This window comes from Peromyscus californicus, unplaced genomic scaffold (assembly GCF_007827085.1).
Source record: "Peromyscus californicus insignis strain IS unplaced genomic scaffold, ASM782708v3 Scaffold_6__1_contigs__length_162567912, whole genome shotgun sequence".
NCBI lineage: Eukaryota > Metazoa > Chordata > Mammalia > Rodentia > Cricetidae > Peromyscus > Peromyscus californicus.
In genome coordinates, this window is record NW_026294584.1 from 2335547 (window position 1) to 2349992 (window position 14446).

Genomic DNA, 14446 nt, shown 5'->3' on the forward strand with positions numbered 1-14446 from the left:
CCTTTTTGATACAACATCTGTTGGATACCTAATTGTATTTTTTGTACTCTGGTACCTAATGAATAAACTGATGCTAGGACCCCCGCTACATTATTTAAGATAACACAGCTAATCATCTGTTTATCATGCAAAATGATAACAGAGATGCTGCACAAGATCCTAGACAATCAGCCTAGAGGTGTGGGGGAGGCTCCCAGAGGAGCTAATATCTCTGCTGAGTAACACTGATTAGGGCTTATCCGGGAGGAGAGGAACATGGGGGATCATACCTGCTGCTATAAAGCAGAACCAAATTTGGAGGCCAGAGAAAGCAAGAGTGGATGGGGAAAGTCAAGGATTTGGTGATGCCGAAACCTAATTGTGAGGCAAGCCATAGAAACAGATAGACTGGCACTGAAGAAGAGGGCAGGCGGGGGAAGGCCGCATTCATCATCGGTGGCTTGGTCTTGACAGTGCACATGACAGGTAACCACAGCAGCGTTAAGCAGAGCAGTAACAGATTTCTATCTTAAAGCCACCACGCTAGTCACTGCCTCAGACTGAGGAGAACCTGTATTGAGAAAGAAACAATGGTACTTGGAATGGCACTACCAAGAGTCAACCTTCGGTGGAACGTGTTCTGTATTCCAAATACCAAGTCTTTTTCCATGCAGCCTGTTCCTTAGCAGTGGCTGTTCCTGTGTGGTAGGGCTGCCTCTGCTTCTGGAGAAAGTGCTATCATGATCCACTGTGGTGCTTACCTTCTCATGGCTGTGCCAAGATACCTGCAGAAGCAGTTTAAGGAAGGCAGCATTTATTCTGAGCCCCAGTTCCAAGGTAAAGTCCATCCTGGCAGGGAGTTACAGCAGCAGGGGTGTGAGGCCTCTGTTCACGCTGCAGCCACAGTCAATTGCCAGCAGAAATGAACGCCTCCGCTCTGCTCTCTCCTTACTCAGGCCTTCCCCACCCATGGCCCTGCCTGTGTTCACGCCTCCACTCTGCTCTCTCCTTACTCAGGCCTTCCCCACCCATGGCCCTGCCTGTGTTCATACCTCCCGCTCTGCTCTCTCCTCATTCAGGGTGGGGCCTCCTTCTTCAGTTAAATCCCCCTGGATGCACCCTCATAAATTCACCCAGAGGTGTGTTCCAGGGCGATTTAAATCCAGTGAAGTTGACAATGAAGATTAGTCATCGCGCTTAATATATTCCAAATATCAGACTATAAACATGATAGAAAATAGGGAGCTGTATCCATTTCTTGGCTTTAGAAACAGCATGTTAAGAAACAACATAGAAAACATAAGTATGATAGGATCCTGTATACTCTGAGAAACCATTAGGGTCAGTGGAATGGGGTCCTCACTGCCAAAACGATGTAAGTCCCCGGTTTCTTTGTTGAGCCTTTGATCTTTCCTTAGTGCTGAGTAACAGTAGGAGCCCGAAAGCAAAGACTGAAGTTCTCTGTGAATTTCAGAAACATAAATCAAGATTTCCAGATAACTTTCCTATGTCACACATTGACTTTCCTATGAGAGAACTGGTGAAATGTTTGGGTAGCATGCATTCTGCTCTCTTCTTTATGGGTCAAGAGGAAAGAACATTTAGTACTTAGTATGAAAATAAGTGTCTCAGGGACAGAAAACTGCACTGTGGAAGAGGGTGCTCATGGGAAAAGGGAAATAGAATAGCTGTCCATGCTCCATGCTTTCAAAATTGCCTATCAAACCAACAGTGTTTTGTTTGCTTGATTGTTTGTTTTTATTTTGTTGTGTTTTTTAGTTCTCCCAGGACACGGTTCAGATGGATTCAGGCCAACTACACCACAGGAGCAGATTCCTGGACTATTGATAATGTTGTACTGGCCTCAGGGTGTCCTTGGATGTGCTCAGGACGAGGGATTTGTGATGCTGGACGCTGTGTGTAAGTTAATAAAATGCAGTTTCCTTCTTTGTGGAGGCACAATGAAACTGGCGTATTGAAGTCATAATAAAGGCTGCTGCCTCTCCTCTCGTTTCCTGGGCAGGTGTGACCGGGGCTTCGGTGGGCCCTATTGTGTTCCTGTCACTCCCCTCCCCTCCATTCTGAAAGACGACTTCAATGGGAACTTGCATCCTGACCTTTGGCCTGAAGTATATGGTGCAGAGAGGGGGAACCTGAATGGTGAGACCATCAAATCTGGAACATCTCTGATTTTTAAAGGGGTGAGTGAAGTTCTGTGTGTTCCTCTATCATCCCTGAGCCGCACTGCCCCACACAAATGCATTCTGGGTCTCTCCAGCATCTGTTATCTCATACACAATTGCCACCTTCTAGTGCACACTCTGGGTTTTTTTTTCCTCCCTTGCCTCCCCACTTCCATCTTGTCTCTGAGGTAAGGTCTTGCTGTGTCTACTACATTCATTTTTGTGGTCCTTTGGACACAGCGTTGTTCCTCTCTTTGGAGATCAAATTCTTCTAACTTTCTGCTAGAATACATAAGAATACATGTGTGCATAATCGTTAGGATTTGGTTACTAGGAGGTAGCATTTCATATTATTGAATTTTTATCTTATAGTATTTTAAATGATTTTATGAAATCTTTCCCTTTGTTCTTTTTTTAAGACCGTCTTCCTGCCAGCAGTCTAACCTTCCTTACAGGTGACTAGAAGAAGACAGGGCCGTTAAGTCATGTTAACTGGCACTCTCAGACCTTGTTAATGTTCTTTTGTCTTCCACCCTAGATGTCTAGTTAGAGAAATGCTAAGCAGCAGAATGAAACTCAGCTCAGCTGGCACCTCTGCATGTGTGAATGCATGCCACATCTCATCCCTCTCAGCAAGGAGAAATTGACTAATCTAGGTGTGCAAATGAAGTCCTTGACAAAAGTCTGCATGCGTTTTTGTACAATCTTAGTGAGTCATACCGAGCACTGAGAAAATTAGACACCCTGGAACTTTTCAATTATAGCTAATAGATGCCAGTTAGCATACTTGCTTGAATCCAAATTCCTCTCAAGTTTTGTATGGATAGAGAGAAATACTTATTGACTTGAGAGATGTATAAGTCCCCAAGAGTGCTAATGGACCAGAGACATTGAGACAGCACATCCATGATGGAAACTCCTGGTATCTTTAGTCTCATCTAAGGATGTAGAACCCATTACCTCCAACTGACTTCTGCCCCATTCCAAGCAGCTCACTAAACCAAAGAAGAGAAGCCCTGCAACTTTCCATGCTTCAGAGATCTGCCTGATAAATTTTCAAGCACTAGAATTAACCTAGTCCTTAAGACTTACGAGTAAGAAAGGCATGTAGGCTGTTTTCCCTTCAGCCATCCAAATGCAAGAGCAGCCAAGCATTATGCCTTACATGTATTATCCATCAGCTCTGCAAGATGTAGACAGTTCAGTGTGTGCCATTCAGCAGGTTGCAGTTTGACCTACAAAGGCAGTCTTTCATGAAAGAGGAAATGATCGTCTTTCTTGCTATAGATTTAGGAGTGCTCTCTACTACTAAAACAGCTTGTTGAATACAAAAGAATTTTTCATATTTGGTGCAGATGGATCTGAACCTGGTGAAAGAATGAAAGGAAACCAGTATGAACCAGAATCTACAGCACTGAGGGTTGACAGTTCCACCACGTAAAAGTCACTGTCATCTAGTAGTGGTGCACTCCTTTAATCTCCGCACTCAGGAGGCAGAGGCAGGTGAATCTCCGTGAGTTCAAGGCCAGCCTGGTCTACAGAGCTAGTTCTAAGACAGCCAGGGCTACACAAAGAAACCCTGTCTCAGATAAAAAAGAAAGGGAGGAAGGGAGGAAGGAAGGAAGGAAGGAAGGAAGGAAGGAAGGAAGGAAGGAAGGAAAGTAGATCAGTATCAAGTGCTGAGCTAGACTATTGCCAGCATGCAAGGAGCCTTTACACTTACAAGTCAAGCCCACAGTCTCCTAGAAAAAGCAGTGTAACGTGGGTCCTTGCGCAGTGGCTAGGCTTGCCCTTGGGAACAGTTTCGTATTTACATTCCATAACCAAGGGGGGAAGTAATAATCCTGTATCTTAGTGTCAGCAAAGGATATTATTAGCAGAATCTCTGAGCTGTCTGAGGATGCCACCTTTGTCCACATCCCAGTTTCCTTGGGACCCTGAGCTAGAAAAGAACTCACAGCACTGTGCTTGCAGAGGCATTGATTAGGCACTGTGACAAGGCCATGAATTGTTAGACATGAAAGAAAAACAAAAATCTTTGGTACATGGCCTTTCATAGCTACTTTCAATCCTGGAAGTTTATGATTATGGTGTGTAAAGAGGTGGGAATAAATGAGGTGGCATTTTTCATTATACTACCCAAATACCTCTTAGATTCTAAATTCAAAATTATATGGTTTCTTTTTTCTATCCAAATCAATAGATGAGTTAATAGACTAAACATTGTGCTCTCTCTCTCTCTCTCTCTCTCTCTCTCTCTCTCTCTCTCATTTGCAACATGAGAATAATCTTTCTCTTAAGAATACTTAATCAGTAAAGTGTCTATTAACACCCAGCATGTTTTAGGCACTAATATATGTTTGCTGTTTCAGCTATTAGTGACAGTAGTCTGTATAAACATGAAGTAGAGGGAAAAAAGTTACTTTTCCTCGCTAATACAGCATTTAGCCTTTGTTAGTTGATAATTAGGAAATCAGTTGGTACTGTCCCAGCCACAGGCTACTGAAAAGTCACTTCACTCAGCAGGCTCAGCTGAGAAACTCAAAGCCTGTCTGGACCTTGGGATCTTTGCATAGTGAAATGTACCGGCTGTCATCACAAGCCCCTATATACATGAACAAAACAACCTGAAATGTCGATCTCAGGCCACCAGAAATAGTTAATTAGCAGAAAACATTACTAAAGCTAATGTGATCGTTTTCCTCGTTGTGTGGTTTCTCTGCATGAGTGGTTGCAGTCTGGGCATGGGGACCTGCCTTCGCTCTGCCTTATTTAACTCGGCCAACTGGGGCGTTGTGTCAGCCTGAATGAGAACCTCCTGGGGCTGGCAGAGCAGGCAAAGCAGTAGTGAGTTCCCAAGACTCCTTGGAGCCCTGCAAAAGTCAGCTATTAGTTCTTGGCCTCCAGCAGGAGCACTCGGCACATTTTTATCTTTTTCCTCCTTGCTTCTTCCACAACATGCTGCGATCAAAGGAGACTATTTTTAAAATGCCGTAGTGGACAGCGCTATCATTTTTGCACCACTTTTAATAACAGCCACAAAAAAGCATGAACTAGAGGTAGGGTGATGAAATTGTGTTCCTTAAACACTGAGAATAAGGGCAGTTAAGAGAAGGAGAAGATCTCTTCCTTTTGTCCTTTGAAGCTAGACAAAAACGTTACTGCTCATCGTATGTAACTACCATTACATCTAACTATGTAACTATCACTTAATTAATGCAAGGTAAGGATATAAAATACAAGTAATTCTGCAAATGACATAAGGTTCTTTTCTCTTTTATTTTCAGGAGGGACTAAGAATGCTTATTTCAAGAGACCTAGATTGCACCAATACTATGTATGTCCAGTTTTCACTCAGATTTATAGCAAAAGGTAAGCTATTTCCATGGTATGTGTCATTTTCCTTCTAGAAAATTGTCCTGTGCTCAATCTCTCCCCCACAAAAAGCCCCGCTAAGGGCCCTTAAACTTCCCTGTTCACAAATGATCTTTACACAAGTTCCTCCTACCGTAGGGGTGCAATAACTGCTGTCCTAAACTGTTTAATACAGATGTGGTTACTGTGCTAGCCAGTAAACTTGCCAGCATGTCCTTGAATCCCTCCATCACTGCTTCCTAGCTATCAGAATTTTAAATTAAAAATTATTAATTTATGAACATTTGAGGTTTATTTTACAGATTTGAATCCTCCCAAAGCACTACTTAGTTTCTCTGACTTTTCATATTTAATTGAATATTTTTCTTTAAAAATAGTCACTACAGATATAACATTTTCAAGTGATTTTTGTTTATATTCCCTTGACTTAAATGTTTCAACGTTTGCAAAATTGTGATGTCAGCAGAATGAATAAGTTTTAATTTGGTATCTCCTAGATATAGGAGAGAGAAAGAAAAGAAGGAAGGAAGGAAGGAAGGAAGGAAGGAAGGAAGGAAGGAGAGTGCAGGCACCCGTGTGCATGTATGTCATGCACATATCTAAGAGAAAGGATGTCTACATTTGGTGTACTTTTAAAATATATTCATTTACAAGCTCTGCCTACAATCACTTTCAGTTGCCACTTAAGTATTTGGAGCAGAAAGTCTCTATATAAAAATATAAACAGTCTCATGCACTGATGCCCCAAGAGTCAGCTTGGAGCAGACTATGTCCTCCTCACAGTGTGCTCTATGCCTGTGTTGTCTCCTCCCTAGGTACTCCAGAGAGGTCTCACTCCATCCTGTTACAGTTCTCTGTCAATGGAGGAATCACCTGGCACCTGATGGATGAGTTCTACTTCCCTCAGACAACCAGTACACTTTTTATTAACGTTCCCTTGCCGTATAGCGCCCAGACCAACGCTACAAGATTCAGACTCTGGCAACCATATAGCAATGGTAAAAATGCATGCATTCTATTTTGATCAAAACTGACGGCCATGTGTTAATGTTCTTGTTCCTAAGACGTGGAGAAAGGATTCCCTGAGAGGCACACTGGCTGTGCATACCACTCACATTTTACATGCTTCCCTTTTGACCATTCTCATTGAAAATTCAACTTTATGTATCCTTGTCACCTTGTCATAATTGACTGATAAATTCTTGTTTTAGTTTCTCTTCATTTGGTTTTAACTGAAACATCTTCCCCTTTACTCACAGACTGGCCCAAAACTCATTATATAACTCAGAACAGTTTTGAACTCAAGATCCTCTTGCCTCAGCCTCCAAGCTGCTGGGATACAGCGTGAGCCACAGAATCTGAGTGTTTTGTTTGCTTTGTTGTTTTAATAATCCATCATTACCATTAGTTGCTCACCAGTAGCAGCTGTTTTGTTGAATTCCTTTAGGAATGTACCGTTCTTCTGAATGGCGTTTCCTTAGGGAAACAGGCTATTGTAGAACCCAAGAAAAAGCAAGAGGAACTTAAACCAAGCAGGCAGTGTCTTACATCCCCGTCACAGCCCCTGACTTCAGGGTTACACCAAACAAATACAGCATTTAACAGCATTTCACGTTTACAGAAGATTTTTCCAACTTCTAACTTTACTCTTATAGTTCTTATAACTCTTATAGTTCTATTGGTATTGAATCTAAGGGGCCGATTTTGCCAAAACATACATCTAACTGCCTATATAAGTACAATTATACCATATTAAGCAGAAGTAACAGGAACAGGTAGGAAAAATATGCTTCTGTCTCCAAAATTTAACCTGTATATTTCTTTTATAACTACTAAATAAAAAATGAAATAAAATTTCAACATGTTGTAAGATAAAATCATGGTAGATTTCTAAGTGGATTTATGAGATGATATAAAGTACATATGAAATTATATAAAGTGTACATGTTATAAAATATAACATATATATTTTACCTGATATTTTATAAGCATGAATCTTACTTAAAGATCAAACAAAACTGAAAAAGAAATACACCCAGTTTAAAAATCCAGAAGATGATGGGCCTCATGTTATATCTAAAATAAATATTTATTTTGTATTCATCACTTTCAAACCAAGAAAATGAAAGTAAGCTACTGGAATTAGGGCTATGATAGGTGTGAAGGGAGACAGAGGTGGAGCGGTTCATTTAAGAACCAGGCTATTGCCTCAGGCCCGTGGAACTCGGCCGACTAGGACAGTGAGCATGCGCAAACTGCTCATCGGCCCTCCCTGAGATTAGGACTGCGGTTCCTGCGTTGTCATCTGATATGGTTGCAAGCTTATTTTCCTCACATTTGATGGCTGTGAATGCGCTGCCATGTGGCTGTGAGTTTCATCTGGAAAGCATATGCTGAAGCTGTTGTCGCTGAGTTTCTTTCAATGAGCAAATCTGATTTTCTTCTTCGGAAAAATTTTATTTATCCAAAACTGTCTCAGGTAAGAAAGAGGAAATCTGGATTGTTGATGACTTCATTGTTGATGGAAATAATTTGAACAACCCTGCGATGCTTTTGGATACGTTCGACTTTGGGCCCAGAGAAGACAACTGGTTTTTCTACCCGGGTGGTAACATCGGTCTTTACTGTCCATATTCTTCAAAGGGAGCTCCGTAAGTATTGAGTTGACAAGCTAAAAGTAAAGCCATTGCGCCATCCAAGTCAGGAGGAATTTTTGCCTAAACTATTTCCTTTTGCTTCTTTGATAACCAGTGAGGAAGATTCAGCCATGGTGTTTGTTTCCAATGAAGTTGGTGAGCACTCCATTACCACCCGTGACCTAAGTGTAAATGAGAACACCATCATTCAGTTTGAGGTATTGACTGTTCTATTAAAAATACTTTAAATTTTATCTTGAACAAAGCCTCAGCAAGAAGAGGGAAGTCTTAGATAATTTCATCCAGTGTGATTTTCTGGTTTTGTATAAGGCCATAAAAGCTTGTGTGTCAAAACTTACTTTTAATATCAGACCAATTTATTATACTAAAGTCTGTTTCAGAAATAGTGTTACTTGTAACAGAGATTCCCTCCCAACTACTAGAATAAGCTTTGAAATTAATTACTTTAAAATTATAAAAATGTGTAAGAATGCTATTGTGGTCTTGTTTTTTTTCACAGATCTTATATAAAATTAAAATTTCTCAGGACTTAAGTCAATCTAACTATAGTCTATAATGTACCAGCATACTCATAGAATGTTATCATGCTACTATGAATTTTTCATTTAAAACAGTGTCACACTATTTTTACAGTATTAAATATACTTATGTGTAGTTAACATTTCATGCATTCCTTGTATTTGTCAAGAAAGTAAATCCATAATTAAAACATTTGCATATTAAAACACTTGAGTAAAATCAACAGAATAAAAGGTTTGTTGTGTTCTAGGTGGTGAGTAGCATTACTCTGATATCTATGGGTTAAATGCTAAGAAAAAGTAGCACTTTTGTCCAAAGTTCAACAAGCCTCAGTTGTTTGTCCGTCAGAAGATAAAAGGACAGTCACACCCTCCTTCTCTGTGTTCCTCCCCTCCATGCCCACTCACTGCATGTTAACAATCAGTTACTATAATGGCATGATAATAAGAACATGTTCATCTACATTGGAAAGATGAGATCTGGCCCAGAAAGAGTCACATGCATTTAGCAGAAAGGGGATTATCAGGAAGGAAGGAAGGAAAAGAAAAGGTCAAAGGTTACAAGTTTGCCATTAGATTTGAAGAAGAATGTAGTACCAATGTCCAACATGTGGGTTAGACTTTTAGGTACTGTGTTACATACTGGAAATTACAAAGCAGATTTAACATGTCGGATAGAGTTTAAGATACTGTGTTACATACTGGAAATTACAAAGCAGATTTTAGGTTCCCTTACCACACACCAGGCACATGTGTGTACAAGAATACATGCACAAAGTAACTACAGAAGTGAGTAGATTGATTTTCTTAACTGTAATTGTCATTTCACCATATACACTATCTCAAAATGCTGTCCATCTTGAATATTTACAATTTTTGAAAATCTTTACTGGTGTCAACAAAAAAATAGCAATGATTGTATTCTATTTTGTTTTTGTATTGAATGCGTGTTGAAATTCAAAACTTTTGGAATTATTTATAAGGTGTCATAAGAAAGAAAATAGAAGGTTACTGCCTAGTAAACTGATAAGGAAGCTAATAGTTCAGAAAGAAACACTGTTTTCATTATTATTTTCTTGACTTGATGGTGATTTTTAAAAAAATGAGCCAAAGGTAAAATTTGGAGTTAGCTCAGCCTTTCCCTTGTCCATTTTCTATTTCTTATAACATGAGAGAAATGATTTTTATGGGACCTTTCTAGGCTCCTTATGAAGAAAATGTAATTTAAAGATAATATATAATATTACTTGTTCAAAATAGATCTTCCAGAGTTACATATTTCAGTAAGACACTTCCCAGGGTTAAAGGGGCTCCAGGAAAGATGGCTGCTGTCAGGTCTTGTTGCTCTGAGGTAATCTGTGTCCCTTTTTGTCAGGGCTTGTTGCTCTGAGGTAATCTGTATCCCTTTTTGTCAAGGCTTGTTGCTCTGAGGTAATCTGTGTCACTTTTTCTTCCCTCCCAAGATCAATGTTGGATGCTCCACGGATAGCTCATCTGCTGATCCAGTCAGACTGGAGTTTTCAAGGGACTTCGGAGCCACCTGGCACCTGCTGCTACCCCTCTGCTACCACAGCAGCAGCCATGTCAGCTCCTTGTGCTCCACGGAGCACCACCCTAGCAGCACCTACTACGCAGGGACCACCCAGGGCTGGAGGAGGGAGGTCGTGCACTTCGGGAAGCTGCATCTTTGCGGGTGAGGGTCTGACATTTCTAGTTGTCATTCACCTGCTGCCATCAGGAAGAAAGTTCCACTTTGTATTTCTTTTCAGCTCTCACTTGAAACAAATCAATAGACATTTAAAGCAGGAAAACGGATAGTGTAACTACTCATGCATAGTTTGAGGATAGACTGAAAGGTGTGCTGTGGATCACATAGCTTGAGATCCATTTCCCAGGCATCTTTAACAAATCAAAAGGAAGCAAGATAATACATTTTTCTCATTATCTTGACCCTCTCCCCACGGCTCTCACCTCACACTATAAATGCAGTAAAAATTCAGTGCATTCATACACATCCCTATAGGCATATGGAAACCCACAGCCAATCCCTGGTGTCTCTTAAAAGGCATCAGCACTTTTCTCCTTGGGCATTTTTACTTTTTCAACCTCTCTCAGCATTCTTGTAACATTATACTGTCTCTTCTGTTGAAAAGCTTTTGGAGATAAAGGACTTCAACTCTCAGAGAGAGGAAATAAAGGTGATGGTTTTAAGAAATAAACCTTATTAACATAAGGAAGGGAACAGAGAGAGCAAAGCAGCCAGCCTATGAATGTATTTCTTGTCTTTTAGAACAGTGGTTCTCAACCTTCCTAATGCTGTGACCCTTTAATATAGTTCCTCATGTTGTGGTGACCCCCAACCAGAAAACTATTTCATTGCTACTTCTTAACATTGACATTTCTGTGAGTTATGAGTTATAGTGCAAATATCTGTGGTTTTCCAATGGTCTTAGGCCACCCCTGTGAAAGTATTGTTTCATCCTTTCCACCCAAAGGGGGCATGACCCACAGGTTGGGAATGCCTGTTTTAGAATAATACTCATTCTTTCAATGTATGTCAAAAAGAAGAAAGTACTACTATCATACTTTTGAGATGGAAATAGATATTTAATCCTTGTGTGCAACTAGGCATAATTAGACCTCTTCTGTCTATAAGCAAAACTAATACTTGGTACTCTTCCAAAAGAGTTAAAGTGCATTTTCAAAAGTTGGCATCATCTTGGAGCATAATCCACCTACCCCTCATTACTTCACTAAAGTGGTTTTCATAATTTAGAGCTTAAATACTTTCTGTTGTTGACTATGTCACTTGTTACAGCATGAAAGCAGTATACTTCTAAACACCCAGTGTTATCTTCACATGCAAGCATCACTAAACAGAATGGCCTCTAGACTCTGGGGTGAAAGTCAGAGGGGGCAAGGAGAATCTCTGGAGCTCACAGACATTTAGACCATCACCCAGGTTGGTGCTGAGCTCCATTGATTAACGGAGCTGCTCATAGAAGAGACAGACAGGGGACAGTGTCTCAGCAAAACGCAAGAAAGATCTGTCTGAAATCAGTAATTTTTCTCTTAGAACATGGAAGAATTTATTGAAAAGACACCAGAGATTTTGTGATGCTTGTTTTTATTATCTTGCCATCAACATCAAGTAGATCATGGACTTGTTCCCTGGAACTCTTGATTCCAAATTTCCTAAAAAGAACATCTGAACACTCACTTAGGCCAAAAGTTCAGAGAGCACTCCTGGACAGACTGGGCTTAGGAATGCCTGGGGATCAACCATGTGGGCTCTCTTATGGTCTGAGTGTGGTGTCACCCCAAAATTCACATGGTGAAATCCCAGCCCTTAAGGTCATATTATTAGGAAGTGTTGCCTAGGGGAGGTCATTAGGCCATAAGTGGGATTACAGCTCTCAAAAGGGTGGCCCCAGAAAACCCCTTTGCCTCTTGTACCATGTCAAGACACAACTCAGCTAGAGGGCACCAAGTGTGGGCTGTAAAGCAAATCCTTAGCAGGCCCTTAGCTAGCTCCTTGGCCTTGGACTTCAGCTTCTACAGTGATTTAAAAAATAAATATCATCATTTATAAGCTGCCGGATTCATGTTATATTGTTATAGCCATTGAAGCAGAGTGAAACAGACACTTTTGACCAAAGTAGTCCCTCACCTCCATCACGTGGATGCTGAGAAGTGCCCAGCCTCTTCTTCGGTGGACTTTTGCTCTTCTCTGACTTCCTAGTTAAGAAAGGACCCAAGGATAGGTTGTGGCCATAATTGTGGTGTGCCACTTAAGACATTCAGCAAGTTTCCACACACAAATAATCTTACCTGAAGTATTTGAAGTAAGCCTGTGCATGGAAGGCAGAGCAGAGCTGCCCACATCAAGAAGCCCAAGCTGTAGGGCCATACCTCACTGAGGTGGCATCCTCTGGGCCAGGCTCACATGTAAAGCATAGCAGCCTATCTTGGAAATGTGAGCAAGGGAAATACAGACAACTCTATTTCACCCACTGGAGGAAATCCATTTTTTAAAAAAGACCTTCATAATACAAAAAACTGAGACTGGTGTGTTTATATATTCATGTCATTTTATTTCTACAAAAAGGAATTAAACTGGTTAGGAGTCATGCCCATACTCAGAATTGTCTCAACCCAAACTATTTTTAACCATATCTGTGGAGGGAAGAATTTGTCTTCGTAAGACTGCCTCATCCTTGTCTCAAGAAAAGAATTGGTCCTGTTCTTAAAACCCACACAAGCATGAATTGCTAGAGGGCAAACGTGACATTTTCTGCAACTCAGTGAACCATTCCTTGGTTGTATTCAACATGGGATATAATAATACCACAAATGCTAGCTGCAAAGTGTGTGTGCATGTGTGTGTGTGCATGTGTGTATCTGTGTGTATGTGTGTGAAAATTACCATTTTCTGTGACTTAATGGACACTGATACACACGTGGTCACACACATACACAATTAAATATATACTGCTTTGTTTTCAGTGTCATGTTTACAAATTTTTACATTTTAATTAAAATATATTTGTATCACTTGCCCCTTCCTTCTCCTCCCTCCAGCCCCTCCTATGTCCCCTCCCTCCAACTCTGTCCATGTCCCTACTCTCAAATCAACAGCCCCTACATACTGTTGGCATCCAGAATGTAAGTGTTGAATTCCACCTAATTCTCTTCACATCACTGCCGTGTCCTTCCACTCTAGAGTCTCTTTGTCTTGAAAATGCCCTCGCTGTTTCTGCTTTATGCAGTTTCATAATGAGTCAACCCAAGTCCCTACTGATGGAGACAGTGCGATGTGCTCGAAATTCTAAGTGTCTATTTTAAAAAACAGACTTTGAACAGGTTCCCCGCTTGAGAGCAGGCCGACATTTACAAGGAGGATGGCAGTGAGAATTTTTCAGAGTAAGATTTCAGCCGAAGGGAACCACAGCAGAACTAGGCTCTTTAGCTCATTTGTCATAGCGTTTGCAGTTTCTGTGCCAAGGTGGGTGAACACTAATAAATGCCCAACCAAGGTGGTTCATCTGTATTCAGGACATTTGAATAAATAAGTTTAAAAAAAATCCATGTAGGCTTTCATTAAAGGAAAACTCCAACCATTTCCCTCAGCTCAGCAGTCTGACAGTTCAAAAGGTAAGGAGTGCTTTTGCCAAGACTAAACTTTGACAAGCATAGGAGAATGTGGTTTAATTATGTACTGGCATTTCAGGGCCAGTTTTGGGTTCTTGATAAAACAATGAACCTATGTGAGGACTTGACTCCATCTGCCTTATTCTCTGCTACACTGCAGAAGCTAACACACTTCCTTTTCCTCATCCATTCCCAACCCTAGTGTTCACTTCTGATTTGTTCCTCAAGTTAAAAACTAGTGTGATAACTAGAAGATGGATAAATTTATGGGGCACAAAAAATAAATGCCCATGACCTGTTTAATGCCTATTCTCTCTAAAACAATCCCATCTTCTTTGAACTGAGTTTTATACATGTTTTTAAAAATATGCTATTTCTGGACTTCCAGTCAAATATATAGATGATTTCCAGTGACATGATTATCATCAGTAACATGATGAAATAATTCACTTGCTAATTTTGGTGATGGTGATGATTTGGGGAGTGGGGGCGGGGCAGTGATTGGTTGACTGGTTGATTAAGTTAGTTTGGGGGTTTTCGTGTTTTTTAAAAACAGGATCAATGCTGGCCCAGAACTCTCTGT

General features: G+C 40.6%; 1 protein-coding gene across 5 annotated transcripts in view; it reads left to right on the forward strand.

Moving 5' to 3' along the window:
• Positions 1 to 14446, forward strand: part of Reln (reelin) — a 460226-nt gene that overhangs the window by 382234 nt on the left and 63546 nt on the right. For all 5 annotated transcript variants that reach the window (XM_052719248.1, XM_052719250.1, XM_052719251.1 and 2 more), the window contains exons 35-41: positions 1759 to 1899; positions 2003 to 2180; positions 5450 to 5534; positions 6353 to 6535; positions 8017 to 8188; positions 8289 to 8391; positions 10176 to 10405. In XM_052719248.1, the coding sequence (XP_052575208.1) occupies positions 1759 to 1899; positions 2003 to 2180; positions 5450 to 5534; positions 6353 to 6535; positions 8017 to 8188; positions 8289 to 8391; positions 10176 to 10405 (1092 nt within the window). The remainder of the gene's footprint in view (positions 1 to 1758; positions 1900 to 2002; positions 2181 to 5449; positions 5535 to 6352; positions 6536 to 8016; positions 8189 to 8288; positions 8392 to 10175; positions 10406 to 14446) is intronic.